The sequence below is a fragment of the Triturus cristatus genome, chromosome 3_1, assembly GCF_964204655.1.
Source record: "Triturus cristatus chromosome 3_1, aTriCri1.1, whole genome shotgun sequence".
Lineage (NCBI taxonomy): Eukaryota > Metazoa > Chordata > Amphibia > Caudata > Salamandridae > Triturus > Triturus cristatus.
In genome coordinates this window covers 328,971,973-328,989,702 of record NC_140583.1, presented here as the reverse complement: position 1 = coordinate 328,989,702, position 17,730 = coordinate 328,971,973, and the positions used below count along the sequence as shown (strand labels likewise).

The following is a 17,730-nucleotide window of genomic DNA, read 5'->3' as shown; positions in this document are numbered from 1 at the left end:
TATGTGATGTCATCAGCAGTGGATTGCGGGCGCGCGAGTTATAGTTAGCTGAACTAACTATAACGGTGGAATTTCAATGGTTTTGTACGAGTGAAATGTCCAGCTAACTATAACATGTGTGAAACCTATGGTTTTTTCAGTGAATTTGCAATGTTTTTTAAATGCTAATTCCTAACTATAACGTGTGTGAAACCTATGGTTTTTTCAGTGAATTTGCAAGGTTTTCTAAATGCTAATTCCTAACTATAACATGTGTGAAACCTATGGTTTTTTCAGTGAATTTGCAAGGTTTTTTAAATGCTAATTCCTAACTATAACGTGTGTGAAACTTATGGTTTTTTAAGGTAAACAACCTTTACAACGCAACTTTTACAACGCACTACCATTATAACTAAACTTTTACAACGCAAGTGGATTTACAATGCATGCCATTACAACGCAAGTCTTTACATCGACTTGCGCTAGATGGCGTGCTAACATTACAAATAGTGTAGTTTACTATCCCAACACCTTCCCTACTGTTAAGTGGACTGGAGTTGGAATAGTAAATTACGCTTTTCTAATGGTAGCACGCCATCTAGCGCAAGTCGATGTAAAGACTTGCGTTGTAATGGCATAGCGTAGTAACATCGCAGTCGTTGTAATGACCGCGATGTAACTGCACGCGTTGTAATGACTCGCGTTGTTATGTCATACATACTTTTTTAAGTGAATTTGCAAGGTTTTTTAAATGCTAATTTATGAATGTATTATTATATTTTTTAAATATTTATTTTACAATAAGCCACCTATGTATATAGTTATAGATTGACTTTATCCTGTAATATGAAATGGCTCAGCTCTTTTTTTTTTTTTAATTTGAATAAAGTTGAACAGCATAGTTAATATCTTCTATAAACTTATAAACACTTTTTTTTTTAAGGGTTTTTGACCGTGCGCGCATGGTGCGTGCACGGTGCGCGCACGGTGCACGCATGCGTACGTGCTCCACGTGCGCCTGCATACGTCGTGCATGCTCCGTACGCGCATGCGCATGTGCTCCGTACGCGCGTGCTCCGTACGCGCATGCACGAGTGCTCCGTACGCGCATGCATGCATGCTCCGTGCGCGCACTGTGCGTGCACGCCAAGTCATGTGATTTAGAAACAACACTTTTCATTGGTTTATAATAGTTTCAGGTCATGTGATTAAGAAACAACACTTTTCATTGGTTTATAGTAGTTTCTGTTCCAGAAACTTCCAACACCACACCCACTCCCCTCATCATTTCTTCTGATTCCCTGGGAGAAGGAGCTGAGCAGCTTTTCCAGTACTCCAGTACTTGAGAATGGCAGAGCAGCAGTCATCTTCTGGGAGTGAGCAGGAGACCCTTGTGAGACAGAGGAAACAGAAAGACTCTTTTATATGGCAATTTTTAAGATTTCCAGAGGGGCAGAAGAAGATGAATGCTCCAAAAGTCACCTGCACTATTTGTGGTGTTGTCTTATCAAGAGGAGATCCTAAAAAGAAATACTCTTTTAGTATTTTCACTATGATCAAGCACGTTAAAGGAGTACATCCTGTGGCTTTTGCTCGAGCTGCTAGAAACAACCCTCCAGCAGCTCAGCCGAGCACATCCGCAGCAGCTCAGCCGAGCACTTCATCTGCGGCGGCAGCTTCACCTGCTTCTGTTCCTCTGGATATACACCCTCTGTTCAAGAGGGTGCATATACGGTGCAATGCGTGCAATGCTCTTCTCTCTTATGGGGACACCATCATTCCCCTAATAGAGAGCAAGATACAGCAGCACACATGCGGCACCCCATAATTTTTTTTCATTTTTTTATTCCTCTGTTCCTCAATTAACACAACGGCTCTTTTTAGAGCCACCTAACATCTAAACACTTAAATTTGATTTTTAATTCTATTTTTTTATGATTTTTATCCGCCGTCCGCGCACCGTGCGCACACCTCGTGACGGTGCGTGCACAGTGCGCGCACCCTGCGATTTAAAAAATATATATATATATGTTTTTTCACATTTCAGGGTCCTTCAGGGACCCCCTGACAAAAGCTAGGGGGTCAGGAACTCTGTACCCTGCCCCCTTTTCACGTTCTCCACTTTTCTTTTTCACTGTCACACACAAAATGGCGGACAACACTTCCTGATTTCGACCGATTCGAATGTTGACTGACATTTAACCACCAATCACAATTACGCTCGCGCACGTTAAGGTGCGCGCGCGGTGCGCGCATATAGATATTTATGTACTTTTAACTGCAATTTTCTCAGGAACTACTGAACAGATTGACACCATATATGCAAAAGGCACATCCCTGACCTGAGGACTACCTCTTTGCCAAATTTCAAGTAATTCTGTTCAGCCATTCGGGCTATACCTTCAACTAAAGGTCCTACGGGAAAATGCATGGGGAAAACGCGTTTTGGGACCCCCCTTTTTTCTCAGCCCCCGCTTGACGAATCACCCCGAGACTTCCAGGGTAGGAGCAGAGCAGAGCATCCCATTGGTTTTGAAAATTTTGCGAGGATCCGTCAACCGGCGCCAAAGTTATTCAAAATAGAATTTTCAGATTTACTATGGAAACACGGTCCTAACTATAACTATCTACTGGCGACCGCCAGTAGATAATATATATATATAATATATATATATATATATATATATATATATATATATATATATATATATATATACACATTTGCATTGTAAAGGCATGCGTGGTAGAATTCTGATCATTAATAACATGCACGGTAAAGTCTGATGCATTGTTAAGGATGCTTGGTTAAGATAATGTGTGGTAGTAGCCATGTTGTAAAGGCTGTTTACCACTGTCAACACCTGCACCAGATAGATGTGCTTTCGTGCACCCTCCCCGATAATGACTCTCTAGCTTGTGACATGAAACAGTGGATGACCACCAGCCTACACAAGACTTTAGAACAGCCATTTGGTACTGGTACCAGAGAGGGTAGTTTATGTTTATCACTTTAGCAGGAGTTTCATGTTTGATTTGCAGCCTTCTGTTGAGGCTTGCAAAGACTGGAGTTAGCGTCTTTTTAACCACCATCAGTAAGAAAGTCAAGCGGGAAAACATGGCGGGAAAACATAGCGACCGCTAGCTAGAGCGGTTCGCACGCTCCCTTCAGCCTCCTGAGATCCGCGCGCTGCTGCATTATCACTTCATGCCATGCCGACAAAACTTAAGCTCTAGATGAGCTTTACGATCTTTTTACAGTGAAATAATATAGATACCGTTTTTCAGAGGTGCAGCCTTCAGCGAATGTGTTTACCGGCGAATTTCCTCCTTTCGGCTCCTGCCCTAGTCTGTCTCCCGCGTTGGGGGCAGGCAGCCGTGGAGATTAGGCGCGGCCGTGCGGCCGCTGCTCGGGGCGTTTTCACCACGTCTTCACTCAGCAGAGGAGGAGGAAGAGGAATACTGACGCCGAGGGACACAGTACTGACTAGGTTCCGCCTGGGTCAAACAGCAGATCCAGAAACGGTTGGAGTGGCGGCTGATCTGGAGGAGCCAGTGGACCATAGTGACTCTTTGGCTGAAAGTAAGGTCTTTGTTCCAGTTAAGGGGGGATTTAAGACAGGCACCATTAAAAGTATTAGTAAAAGCAGTAAATCTCACCCAGGAGTCACAAGAAGTAAGACTGGGCATCGAGGCAAAGAGCTTAGATTAGAAGAGGGCAGTAAACCACAGTTCCCACAGTGCACCTTGGGACTGAATTCAAAATCAAGTTTGGAGCACCAAACTAGCTTGGGCGATACCAAGGGAGAGTCTGCCAAGGAAGGGAAAAAACAAACTAGACAAAAAAAAGCTAAGAACAAAAGTTTGAAAGCCCCGGGGGGTATAGCTCCATCACTGCGCTCTTTCTTTAAAGCACTACCCCAGGTGTTGGATATTACACAGGATATGGCTGCATCTAAGGGAGAGTGTTTACAACTTGATAAACAAGAAAGACAGGATATATCTAACGCCACCCCCAGTGCTATTTTATCTTCTAGTATCCCGACCAAAGTGGCGATACCTGAGGGCTTTTTAATACCTATCTCACCTGACCCGGTCATGGTTATAGCTACAGAGACTGCCACTGTTAGTAAATCACCCAGTCAACACGTCAATCTCCCACCTGATGGGAATCAAAATGTGGCTGCAGCAGAAAAAGGGGTGACACAGGAGGGAGTGGACCAAGGACAGGATGACCTGGGGGTGGGCGACACTCTTGAGGCTCTGGTCAGCTCTATAGCTGCGATGAGGGTAGAGATTCGGCATGATTTTGCAGTTTCTAAAGCCAACCAGAATGAAATAAGAGCAACTTGTGAGGTTTTAGATCAAAAGGTGGATGGCCTATGTGAAAGAACTGCAGTACTGGAAAGTTCAGTAGATCTCTTAACCACTAATTTAGAGGCTGCTAAGTCCAAAATACACACTCTTCAAAGAGACGGGGATAACATGAGAGAGAGGATTGAGGTCTTGGAAAATTATTCAAGACGAAACAACATCCGACTTTTAAAAATACCGGAAGGCAAAGAAGGTGCCGACCTTAAAGGCTTTGTAATTCGGATCTTGAAAGAATCCCTAAACCTTGTCGAATCAGCAGAAGAACTGGATAAGGACATCCAGCGAATACATAGAGACCCATTTCGCATGAACCCAGCAAGAGATAAACCCAGGAAGGTGTTAATCAACTTCCTGACATATGCTCTTAAAGAAAAGATTTTAAATCTTGCATTGAAAGCTAGATCATTGAAGTGCTCAGACTTTTCCTTCGAGATACGTTCAGATCTTTCCAAAACTACATTGGATAGGCAATGGGAGCTGGGCCAACGCATGGATAAATTTAAGTCTTTGGGTGCCACAGTGCAGATGAGGTTTCCAGCATTCTTAAGGATTATGTACAACAATAAGATGCATAATATCCGATCTATACAGGATGCTGACGACCTTCTGGAATCTATTCGAGAACATGCCCAGGCCCAGCATACAAAATAACTATGGGTAGCTGTTTTTCACTTCTGATTTAGGGCATCTACCTTTGTGTTGTTTAATTAAGTTTTGTCTACATAGTGGAGATTTTGTTGTATATCGTTAGTCCACTATTGAGATTTAGGAACTGTAAGCTAGTTAGGGAAGCCCTCTCCCCCTCCCCATCTATCATATATCTCTAAAATAAAAAAATTAAAAAACGGGGGCGAGGAATGAAAAACGATAAAATTAAAAAAAATTAAAAATAAATAAATAAAAAAAGAAAGCTAGGAGATATTAGATACTATTAGTGGGCTAGTTCCATGCGCCTATATCGGCTGGCAACAGCAGTTTCCTACCTCATTCTGACAACAGAGCAGCGGGGGGGTCAAAGGGTAGGGCTTTAGGAGGGCGTAAATCTGGCCAGACATCAGGCTAGAATAGACAGGGGAGGGTTTTCTAAGGGGGGTTGGGGTGGGGGGGCGGTGGTGGGGGGGGTAAGGTAGCATATCTAAAAAACCTCATTTGTCTACCTTCTCAGGCATTTTCTTGCACAATTAAACTATTCAATATTTTAATAATCAAGATGTTATTAATCGATGGGCATAACAATGAAGGAGTTGGGATAATATACAGAGCATGACATCTATACATTTTCTGTCCTGGAACGTTAATGGTCTGCGCGTGAGAGGTAGACGAGATTGTATTTTACAGTATCTGAGAGATTCCCAGGCGCAGATCATCGTTCTCCAGGAGACACATCTTCTTAAAACAGAAGCCACTACCCTCCTTAAAAAACAGAGGTGGATCGATAAATTTTGTTCAACAGACCATAATGCTAATATTAGGGGGATCATATTCATCTTTAAAAAATCCGCAAAAGCTCAAATCCTGGATTGTAAAGAAGATCACTCAGGGAGATGGCTGTTAGTGAGAGTCTCGTTGGATGCTCAGATTTATATTTTAGTTGGTTATTACGGCCCTAACTCTGATGATCCATTAAATTTGGATGCGGTCAGAAACCAACTAGTATTAGCTCAAGATCCAGTGATTTGGATGGGGGACTTTAATATCGTTCTTAACCCCAGGTTGGATAAATCTGTAAAATCTAGATCTAGTAGCTCCATCAAATCTAGACACACTCTCATTACAATCATGACACAACTTGGCTTGGCCGATGTATGGAGAGAAAGAGCGGGCAATAAGATAGGGGTGTCTCTTCGGAATAGTCGCTTCAAACATAATTCTAGAATAGACTACGCCCTTTTCAGTTATTGTTTAAAGGACACCCTGACTATGATAGATTATCTACCTGCGCACTTATCTGACCATTCTGCACTAGCATTTTCCTTGAGACTTAGAAACACCGTTAACTATCCATCTTGGTCTTTTGACCGGAGTCTCTTGCTTGAGGAGGATGAGGTCAAATTCTTGGTAGCTGAGTCACTAATTGTTTTTGATATAAATAGTGACTCTGCAGGCTCGTCCGTTGTCTGGGAAACATTTAAGGCCTTTTTAAGAGGTCAGATAACCAACAGAGCCTCTTTTAGGCGGAAGATATATAGAGACAGGGTGGCCAGCCTTGAGCTTGATATGAAACTTCTAGAGTCAAGGATTGGCTCATCCTCAGGAACATCAGAGGATCAAGAAAAATTGGCTGAGCGGAAGGTACAACTTAATAATATCCTACAAGAGAGAGTAAACAAGAGATGGGAAGTGCATAAGACCTCCCAATTTGAATTTGGCGAAGCAGCAGGGAAAGTGCTAGCATGGAAGATAAAATCTGATCAAGCCCTCAAATTTATTAAAGAAATCAGGATAGAAGGGGAGGTAGTGACAAGATCCACTAACCTAGATATAGGGACAGCCTTCTTTGAATTCTTTGAGGCAATATATAGGGAGGACCTCCCCAATGATCAGCAGGCAAGAGATAGATGGCTGGCAGCTATTAAGCTTCCAACCCTCTCGACATCGCAAAGTAAGGCTTTAGAGTCCGAGATCACAGAAGCTGAGGTGACTAAAGCTATTCGACAATCAAAAAAAGGTAAGGCGGCTGGTCCAGACGGTCTGCCGGGGGAGATTTATAGATCTTTGGAAAATGTTATCGCCCCTGTCCTGACGACCCTATTCAATGGAATCCTAATAAAAGGAGAGGTGCCACCTAAATCTTGGGGGGAGGCCACAATTGTACTTATCCCGAAGCCAGGGAAATCTCCACTTGAATGAGGGTCATACAGACCAATATCATTATTAAATAATGATTACAAAATTTTTACAGCAATTCTCTCAGCTAGACTGGCCAGTGTCATAGGCACCATAGTTCATACAGACCAAAAAGGCTTCATTAAAGGACGACAACTTTCAGATTTAACACATCAACTGATAGGAGCCATAGACATCGCTACAGCCTTTTCCATACCCTTAGCCACTCTTACATTAGATGCAACTAAGGCTTTCGATAGGGTCAATTGGCTCTACCTGAGTGATGTACTTAAAAAATTCAATTGTGGGGATGGCTTCTGTAGAACTATAAAACAGCTTTATGCTGCCCCTGTGGCCAGATTGCTGATTAATGGCGTTCTGACAGATGCCTTCAATATAACCAGAGGCACAAGGCAGGGTTGCCCGCTTTCCCCTCTCCTTTTCAACTTATACATCGAACCATTTGCCCAGCTATTGAGAGAGGATGCTAACATTCCATCTTTTAGCTTTCTAGAATGGGAAAGGCGGGTTGCACTTTATGCGGATGACATTGTGATCTTTACATCTGACCCATCAAAAGCATTTCCTGCGGTTATTAAACGGGCAGAAGAATTTGGCCATATCTCGGGCTACGATATCAATTCGAGTAAGACCGAGATAATGGTTTGGAACCTTCCTGATATAGAACTGGGAGTAAATATTTCGACATCCATGCGCTATCTAGGAATAAGAGTTACCCAAGATGTGGGCAGCATCGGACAATCCAATTTGAACAGAGTATATATGGAGACTAAAAAACGTTTAAAATCTTGGTCGCATCTGCCATTCTCCATAACGGGTAGGGTAAATTTGGTAAAAATGTCCATTCTCCCTAAGTTTACGTTTATTTTTAACGCAATCCCCTTGGCACTTGATTATAAAATAATTGAAAAATGTCAACAAGAAATCAACTCCTTCATATGGAATTACAAATCTACTAGAATAGCTTGTAAAAAGTTAAGGAGAAGAAGGGAGAAGGGTGGGCTTGCTCTGCCAGATCTATTATATTATGCTTGGGCATTCCTGTTGTCACACTCTAGGATGCTTTTAAAAATACCATCTAATCTCCCTACAGGATCAATGTATAAAGCTATGTTAATGGGGGCGAATTTAACTGCGGATGGATTCATGTCCAAATTTGGGAGTCAGAAATTCTTCAAAAAAATTAAGCTAAAAATTTTGCAGTCATGGACTACAACTTGGCTTAGTATTAGAAAACGATTGGGGCTGTCCTACTACTCCAATTTTTCTCCAATTTGGGACTCGCCTGGTCTTCCACCATGTCTGAGGGATAGTCTGTCTTTCATAATACAACAAGCTGGTATTATAGGATGGGATCAGCTATTTAAAGAAGGATCACTAATAACTTGGGATGTGTTACAGGATCAGGTTGGCCCTGGGCTTTCTAGTTTTAAATACATTCAACTGGAAAGTTGGGCGAGATCCCAAAGGCGTAAAGACCCCTACATGGGGAAGGTTAGTATACTGGAGCAACGGCTAGTGGAACGACCACAGGGCGGGAAAGAAGTAGCCACATGGTATTGGCAGCTGTTGGAGGAAATTGATGGGGAGCTTCTCCTTCCAGACCAGTTATGGGGGGCGGAGACCGGTCTTCACTGTGAAGAGCTTTGGTTAAACTCTTTCGGCCTCCTCCATCGAATTGTGAAACCATCATGGCTAAAACTAAACCATCTATTCTCAGCGCATCGGGCATATATAACACCGTTGAGACTTTCCAAATTTCTTCCAGATAAGAAGTGCAATAAATGTGACCTTATGGAAGCCTGCGACGTTCATATGTTCCTGGATTGCCCGGTCATTGCTCGATTCTGGGAGGAAGTGAAGAACACTTTAAATTCTATCTTAAATGTATCCCTGTCAATAACCCTATCACTTATCATCTTTGGGCTGGAAGATAACATCATTGGTAGAGCAAGATCCTCTCTTTTCTACGCAATCTTATTAGCCAGAAGGCAAATTTGTATACATTGGACAGAGAAAACTGCCCCATCACACTCTGGGTGGCTCTCGTCTCTATATGAAACATCTAAAGCGGACCTTAGCAGAGCTTGTAGCAAACAAAATGTAGCTTTTTGGAATTTTCTGATCAATTGGCGTTAATGTCCGAGGTTTTTTTTTTTTTTTTTTCCCCGGATCCTATGATTATGCCTTGAATACTCCTTGGACCGAGTTTTTGCCTAGGTCCATCAAAGGTCCTGTAGATTGTAACATACCTAGATGGAGTTGTTGAAAGCCCCTCCGGTAATGGGTCATGTACGCCACCATTATAACATTCTACGCTTTTGGGCCATATAAGGTGGTTGAAATTTCCCATACTGAGGGTAAGGCAAATGAGGACCAAAAAAAAAAAAAAAAGAAAGTCCAGCGAAGCAGTACTATTGTAATCACGTTTTGAGCTAACAAACAAAAATCCTAGTAGTCACATGCATTTGGTACATCAACCTCTCTCATTGCTGCTATACTCAGCGCTGCCACTTCAGCCAAGTCCTCAATGGCCACCACCACCACTACAGATGGCCAAGGATGAGACTGAAATTTAAATTCCATCTGGAGCCACTGTGCCATGAGAGATAAACATGAAAAACAACTGCTACAAGAAGACCTATGAACTAATTCAGTTTCTTATATCTCTCTTTATTTTGTAGTTTTTTTCTCGTTCTCTCTCCCACTCGCTCTCACTCTCTCTCTGCAGCTCTCTCTCATTTCTACAAAAGAGGAAGATTAGGCGCAAACCTCTGGCAAATGATCAAGCTGTTCAGTATGTGCTCTGCCACAACATAAGAGGGACCAGAAGGATTTAAACCTTAGACCAGCTAATCCATTCTTCCAAAAAAGTGACTTCGGAACTGCCAATCAAGCCATCTCACTGGCACATCTGAGTGCAGAAAATTTTTGCTCCACTGCCTACTAGACTTAACACTGGGCCCTCATACCACTCCTAACCAGTACTAATATGTTTGTGCTTTCTTCTTTACAGATGATGAAATTAGCTTACACACAATTGGTATATTTAATTTATTGGTTGGCCCGTAGTAACATGGCATACCATATACGCAGAGCTGGTACTTTTGGGCCTGCAGCACTTATTATGCCACCCACTTAAGTTGCCCTTTAGAACCTGTCTCACGTTTGCCATTGCAGCCTGTATGTGTAGTTTTAAACTGCCATTTTGACCTGGCAAAAGAAGCCTGTTGCCAGGCCTAGACCTTCCTTTTTAATACATATATGTCAACCCTAGGTTAGGTCCTAAATAGCCCATAGGGCAGGGTGCATTTTATTTAAGAAGTTGCTATGGAAGAACCAGAGGCCGCAGCTGCTGCGCAGAGACCATCAATAGAGAGGTCTAATAGAAATCTGACTTGCTGCTCCATCAAAGGGAAAGTTGCAGTGCAATCCAGACCTTTTTACAAATGCTCGAATAGTGGCTGGAATTCTCTTAACAGGGACTGCAATGTGTACATAGCATAAGTGCTGGCACAAATGGGAAACGTCGAAGGAGTGTAGACATACTTGACAGAAACATCTTCTTTTATGTTGATAGGATAGAGAGGGTAGCATCTTCTGAAATGATAGTATTCTGAGATGCAAAGTCTTTCATTAAAGAATACACTTTTAGAACAGATGGAAAGTTGTCCCCCTAAGTGTTTCAAGGAAAAGAATGTTAGCACAAATCTCGGAAAAGCTGGACGTTTTACCTCGTTCCGTTCTCTGGTGATAACTTTGCAACTGAGCAAAGGAAGGTTTCTGTGTTTATTCTCCTCATAACAAAGAAAAAAGTCCTCCTCCTCGTTTACTGAAGATGGTTCAGGAAAGACAGATTTTTCTGCAGGTGCTTTAAAACCTGCAACAGGCCTATGGTCAGCACAGGATGTAACCAAAGATCATCTTCCATAGGTTCCTCTTGGTCTTCCCCATGAAGAGAAATCAATCAATGTTACTTTGTTAATCAAGGCCCATCTCTTGCTTGTAAGGCCGCGGCAACTGCTTGAGCGATCATTTGCTGCAGTATTGCAACAAGCATTTGCATTGCAATCAGTCTCAGCTTTGGGACCTTATATATTTATCTATGCAGCATATTAGCTTGGGTGCTGAAACATTTACTGTTCTAGCAGTACCACCCTTCACTGCCCTTGATACAACTGTGGTGGGGGCTGGAACGAGTGGGATGAGCGCTAAGGAAGAAAGATGAAGCCTGCAAATGCACTAATATAGTGTTAGTTAGCAGATAAAACTTCACTGAGGGCACTGTAGTACTAAAAAAAATATTAAAGTAAAAATCTTTGATTGCAAAGCGTCCTGCCCAGCCTAATGAGTGCGTGTCATTCCGGATGAAGGGGTTAGGTCACCCCTGCCAAAGTTACTGGGTACAGGTGTTTACATCTGAGAGCGCTGATAGGGCAAGCCTCACACATGTGTGTTGGTTGTATGCAGGGGTCAGAGATGCCTCACTGTTGCAAGTCGCTCAACAATGTTGTAAAAACGGGCCAAAGTGTTCCCCCTCGTTCAGATAAGGATATGAATGGAGCCTCACTTCATGCACAGAGAAAGAGTGGGTTGAGGGAAACATTGCATTTATGCTTGGAGGATCACACTGCACTCTTTCTCTCTCTACAGGATCCCAGCAGTGGTAAAGCGAAGGTGCCATCAAGGAATGCAAGCCCTCCACTTACTCCCCAACCAGTTGGGTAGTCAAATACAGCCATGATTTGAGTATCACTGGCCCCTCGCTGGACACGGTTCCAATGTACCTGCTGCACTGTTAGTAGCTAGCTTGCTGTCACCACCTAGCCAGGGCGGCTCTGCCTGGGCGTGTATCTGTGACTGGGTGACCAGGTGGGAAATAAAAGGAGGGGTTGTCGTGAGAAGCATTTCAAGTGTGAGGAAAATGTGCACCCCTTTTTACTTGGGTCTGGCACGGGTCATAAATAAAAAAATAAATTACTGTGCACTTCTGTGACACTGTATTAAACTAAAATAAATAGCACATCATCTACAAAACATTTTCATGTAATTATTAATATGATATTGTGGTTTATAAAAAGTACTGCTTCATCGCAACACTGCAACAGTATTGTATTATTTATATTGTTACTGCATTTTTATAGCGCTTAGTAGCCTTGACGAGGCGCTGAAGCTTGTTATCCCAGCAGCTATAGAAATCAGGGAAGCCATATGCATATGACAAACAAAAGATGCTCTTTTGCACCACCTTATTTCCCTGCTCCCCGCAATCCCTTCTCCAGATGCTCAACGTGCCGCGACTGTTGTCGGTGCAACGTGTTTTGGTATGGCAACAAAGGCAACCTGTCCGCTGCTGTATTTGAACTGAGCCCAACCGCCTTTAGAAAAAAATAAAACCACCTTAAGCAATCGACGTCAAGGAGACTGAAATCTTATGTGAAAGGTCCGAAGAGAGTTACAGCGGAACAGATGATTTGTTGTGATGGCTTTTCCAGTTGGTCATGATGCACACATTATGTGAAGTTCCCATCTGCACCGGTGTCTGCCCACCAGCCACCCTGCCAGGTTGGCAGAAGTGGCTTGAGTGGCGAGCAGGATTTGAACCGCGCTGCAGATACTGCATTTTAGCCCAAATTCCTTTTGACAATGTTCACATTCAGTTAGGGCCCAAAGTGCTTGTACTTGTCAAATGGGATATATACTGATGGAAGCGGGGCCTCCTGCGAAAGGGAACAGCATCGCCGAAGGACACACAGCCCCCGCTCGGGCTTGATGCCATCATAACCACGCACTACAGAGTAAGACATTTGGCGCGCATGCGCACGATGTAAAGCATCGCGCGCATGCGAGAGTCTGGACAGGTCAGGCAAATAAAAGTGCGAATGGAGGCAGCCAATCATATGAAAAAAAAGCATTTACCAAATGCAATAGGACTCGTATTACGCGAGTCCTAATGCATTGTAAACAAAAATGCGGGTGCCGAAGAAGGCAGGAACGGGAGTGGGTGGGAGGGTGGTGGTGGTCAGAGAAGTCAAGGACTGCGGGAGGGAACAGGGGGAGGTAGGGGAACAAAAGAGTTGCTGAAGTAAAGGGGCTGATAGCCATGGAAGGATAAAAATGACGTCATGGCAGAAAGGAGGCGGAACTAATACGCCGGCAATCAATCAGAATGCAGCATTTCAGATTTGACCAATCAAAAGCATGGGCAGAAAGTGGGCAGAGCTTCCCCCACAATATTGTATACAGCATCTCTCGACGAGACAGCGCACGCGCTGCCTAGCCGAGACCTAAAAAGGGCTTCATCTGAGACAGCAGCTTTTCCTTCTGCCTCGAAGGTGGACTGATGTCAGAATGTGCGCGATTCCAATTCTTTCTTAATGCAATAGCCAGTCAGTCAGTCAATAATCTTTATTTTGTCCAATTGCCATAAAAGAGATATTCATTTATAAAATAATAATAGCACAAAATCATGTGGCTATATACATAATACAAAGCATAAAAATGGCCACCAGCCATCAATTAAAAACAATAAAAATAGACAAATAAAATCGATAAAACATTAACCCACAGTGAAGGTACACAAAGGTAATGCTACAAGTTTAAAAGACACAGTGATTATTAAAAAAGTCTAACCACTAAATCCATCTACTCAATACATGGTACCAGTGTTCTCAGCAAGTATTAGGTTGAGGATGATTAGTTATTAAAATCGTTAACCTTGACAATATTCCCCCATATGGGGTTCCCTTAACTGCCATGCAGCGATGTTGTCCTATTTATCGACCGTAGTTAGAATATTTTTCCTCCTTATTCACCACACAGCAAATAAGAACATGGAGACTCCAAAAACAATGTGAATGCTAGTGTCAGGCTGTAAAATTCTGTAGGCCTCTGCACAATGTGGGGTTCCCAGGTTCCTGCAAATGGGGATTATCCATTTGGCTTTATCCTACTATACTCGGGGTCCCCATATTTGGAGTGCTAGTGGCGACAATTTCTTTATAGGGAATATTGCTAGGTTTGGGATGTGCCAATCTCTATCCTCTTCCAACACTAGCTCTCTATTGGGGATGTCCAATGGCTCAAACCAGCAATTGAAATTGCCGCCAACTATTTTTTTTAATGACTTACCGGAAGACATGGCATATGGGATGTGAGCTTACTGGCTGATGGAGATTCCTGCTTGTTACTCATGGGTCTAGAACAGTTGTTATAAATGCATGTTGCTTGACCTATTGAAAATGAGAGTGTGACACATAATATATCAGATGAGATTTCCTCCCCCTATGTTACTTTGAAGTCCAAATGGGCTCCCACACGTCAGCAGCCCCCCAGATGGTCTGCCCCTGCCCCTAGTTATAGCTTCTGAACTATGCGTTACAAAGCCAGCTCGGTGTACCTTTGTGAGTGACCAGGTTTCTTGGAAGAGACAGATGTCAAACTAGTCAACAAAATTATACCAATCTCTATACACTGGTTTAGTGCTTTAAGCACGCAATATACCATGATAAGACCCTTATGGTGGTCATACGCTCTACTGGTCCTATTTGTAACACCGTTACCCTAGGGTCGATAAATGTAAGAGCCAGCGCTGAAACTTTTCAGATACTCACCCCCAGTCACAGATCTGGGTTGAATCATTGTTGATCATTGTTCTTTAGTTCACTTTGCCACACCAGTTCAGACCCAGCCATATGTAAATCAGTCTTTACCCTGTGCCTCATGGAAACAGTCCAGCCCGAACTGCCAAACCAGGTCCTCCCTGGACCGGAAACAAGCATCCTGGGACCGGTTTCGGGGTCACACACGTCATCAGACAGGCTAGTTTGAATCCAGTGGCAAAGTGAGCAAGGGACTCACGGCTGGGCATACCCTGCCAACTTAGGGTGAACAAAGCAAACACAAGGCGAGGATGGATGGAGCGCTGAAACGTTTCAGACACTCACCCCCAGTCACAGACCTGGGTTGAATCCACCATTGTTCTTTAGCTCACTTCACCACCCCAGTTCAGACCCAGTCATATGCAAATCAGTCTTTACCCTGTGCCTCATGGGACAGTCCAGCCTGAATTACCAAGCCAGGTCCTCCCTGGACCGGAAACAAGAATCCTGGGACCAGTTTCGGAGTAACACCCCTCATCAGCCAGGCTAGCTTGAATCAAGTGGGATTTGATGCCTGCCTTAATTGCCACACCATCCTCCCTCCAAGCTTAAATTAGCGTTTACAGTTGACACTTGATGAAAGGGTGTGCAAATATTCATGGGGACTGCTGCAGGGTGGCCCATAGGTGCAGGGAGCTTGTTTCTATTGGCTGGTTTTTTAAAACCCACTTTTAGAACAGCCATCTATGGTGTACATGATGCGATTCAGACTCTCTGAGACCTCATTATTAGCTAGTCAATCTACCTGGTCAAGAACATCGTACCAATTATACATGGGAACACTGTAAGGCAACGGAGGTCTGGGTAGTCCAGTGCTGGGTACCCTTGGGCGTAAGTAATGTGTATGATGTAGTGGTGGAGGGGAATGTGGGCAGCCCAACCTAGACAAGATGATGGCTTATAAAAGTACCCCATAGGGAAAAGATCAATCCTAGTGTGCCCCTCCTGTATATACGCCACATCAAATAATAGTTTGTGAACCAGAGTGAGGTCTTTGAAGTTGATAATGACAGTCCTGGTACGATCTTTCCGACTTCTCCCAATCCACTAAACTCTGCAAGCGAAAAGTATATTGTGGGTGAGTGAGAAAGGGAAGTTCCTGTTCTTCGTGAGCCAGTTCACGCACTTATTGGCCAGTGCAACACAATGCGAGTTATGCAGTCAACCCAACAAGGACTTCTCCCTTTGTGAGACTTGTAGGGTCGGATTGGGACATAAAATAGGCCTAGGCCCTACAATAAAAATGCCCCCCTCCTTAGCGAATCGTGTAGCTAAAAAGGTGGCCCATATTTGCAAATAGGGAAGTTTTGAACTTGTAAAAATAATGTATATGAAAGAAATTGCATTGCAGCTGAAACTGCTGATTCAGGACCTGGGTGCAAAGTAGTAGCTACAGCCAGAAGATACCGTGCCTAGCTCAACACATCTGCGTGGGTAATGCAAAATTAGTTCTAAAAAGACCATACTAAGGCAGACCTCAAACAATATGTATATACCCATATTTCTGTTTTCTTTAAAAAAAAAAACCTTACCTGAGCATGCATATGCATGAAACAGGAAAAAATAAATCTTAGAGCTAGGATAGGTAAACCATTTGTGTCTAATGAGGCAGAATGTTATGAGGAAGACGGACGAGGAGGTAATACATAAAGGCAACAATAGAAACTACTTGTGTGGTTACCAGACAAACAAAGCAGATAGAAGGTGAATTCAAAGTCATTAAAACTTATTCTCATTTTGATTTGATCAATTAAAAAAAAACATTGTTGGGTAATTATTGTCTCACCTGAAAAGCGAAGACATCTTTGATCAATGACTGCCCGAATACAAAACCTGAGCCTGTGGTGGTGTAATTCAAGAAAGTCTGAAAGAAAGAGATTGGAGCTCAGTCAGTAACTACTTATTTTACCTGCTTTAAAATCATGGCACTGGTTTAAGTCTGTGCTAGGCAAAAAAATGACGGACGGAATGCTGAATAAATCATACATTCACCCACAGTCAAGAGATCTGGGTTAAATCCATTGTTCTTTTGCCCACCATGCCACCCCAGTTTAGACCCGCCATATGCAAATCAGTCTTGGCCCTGTGCTTCAAGGGAACAGTCCAGACCGAACTGCCAAGCCAGGTCCTCCCTGGACCGGAAACAAGCATCCTGGGACTGTTTTCTGGGTACTACACTTCATCAGCCAGGGTAGCTTGAATCCAGTGGCACAGTGAGCAAGGGACCCACGGGAGAGTTTATCAGTGCTCCGCCCATCATCTCCTTGTGTTTGACTTATTTAAGTCTGGCATTAGCCAAGAGCTTTTGATTATACAAAAATTACAACAGTGCCAAATTTGTAAAAGAATGTTCGGGTGTGTTATTCAGAATCAGTGCGCCGAATAACATGGCTGCACAGTGTTGAATTTACCTCAGGCCTCTCTTTTTTTTTACTATGGCAAATAACTTTCTTTGCAGCTATTTATTTAAGTTGTTCTCTCGATGATTTGGGAGGGTCACAAACTATATCTATCTATTGGTCTATACATATCGATCTATCTATCTATCTATCTATCTATCTATCTATCTATCTATCTATCTATCTATCTATCTATCTATCTATCTATCTATCTATCCATCCATCCATCCATCCATCCATCCATCCATCCATCCATCCATCCATCCATCCATCCATCCATCCATCCATCCATCCATCCATCCATCTATCTATCTATCTATCTATCTATCTATCTATCTATCTATCTATCTATCTATCTATCTATCTATCTATCTATCTATCTATCTATCTATCTATCTATCTCTCTCTCTCTCTCTCTCTCTCTCTCTCTCTCTCTCTCTCTCTATCTATCTATCTATCTATCTATCTCTCTC

The 17,730-nt window shown here is 43.0% G+C and overlaps 1 protein-coding gene across 1 annotated transcript in view; it reads right to left on the bottom strand.

The window, feature by feature from the left end:
* The window catches only part of LOC146860199 (sodium/nucleoside cotransporter 2-like), a 347,088-nt gene that overhangs the window by 150,565 nt on the left and 178,793 nt on the right, over nt 1-17,730 (bottom strand). The window contains exon 8 of the mRNA XM_085644040.1: nt 16,645-16,722. Coding sequence (XP_085500166.1) covers nt 16,645-16,722 — 78 coding nt within the window. The remainder of the gene's footprint in view (nt 1-16,644; nt 16,723-17,730) is intronic.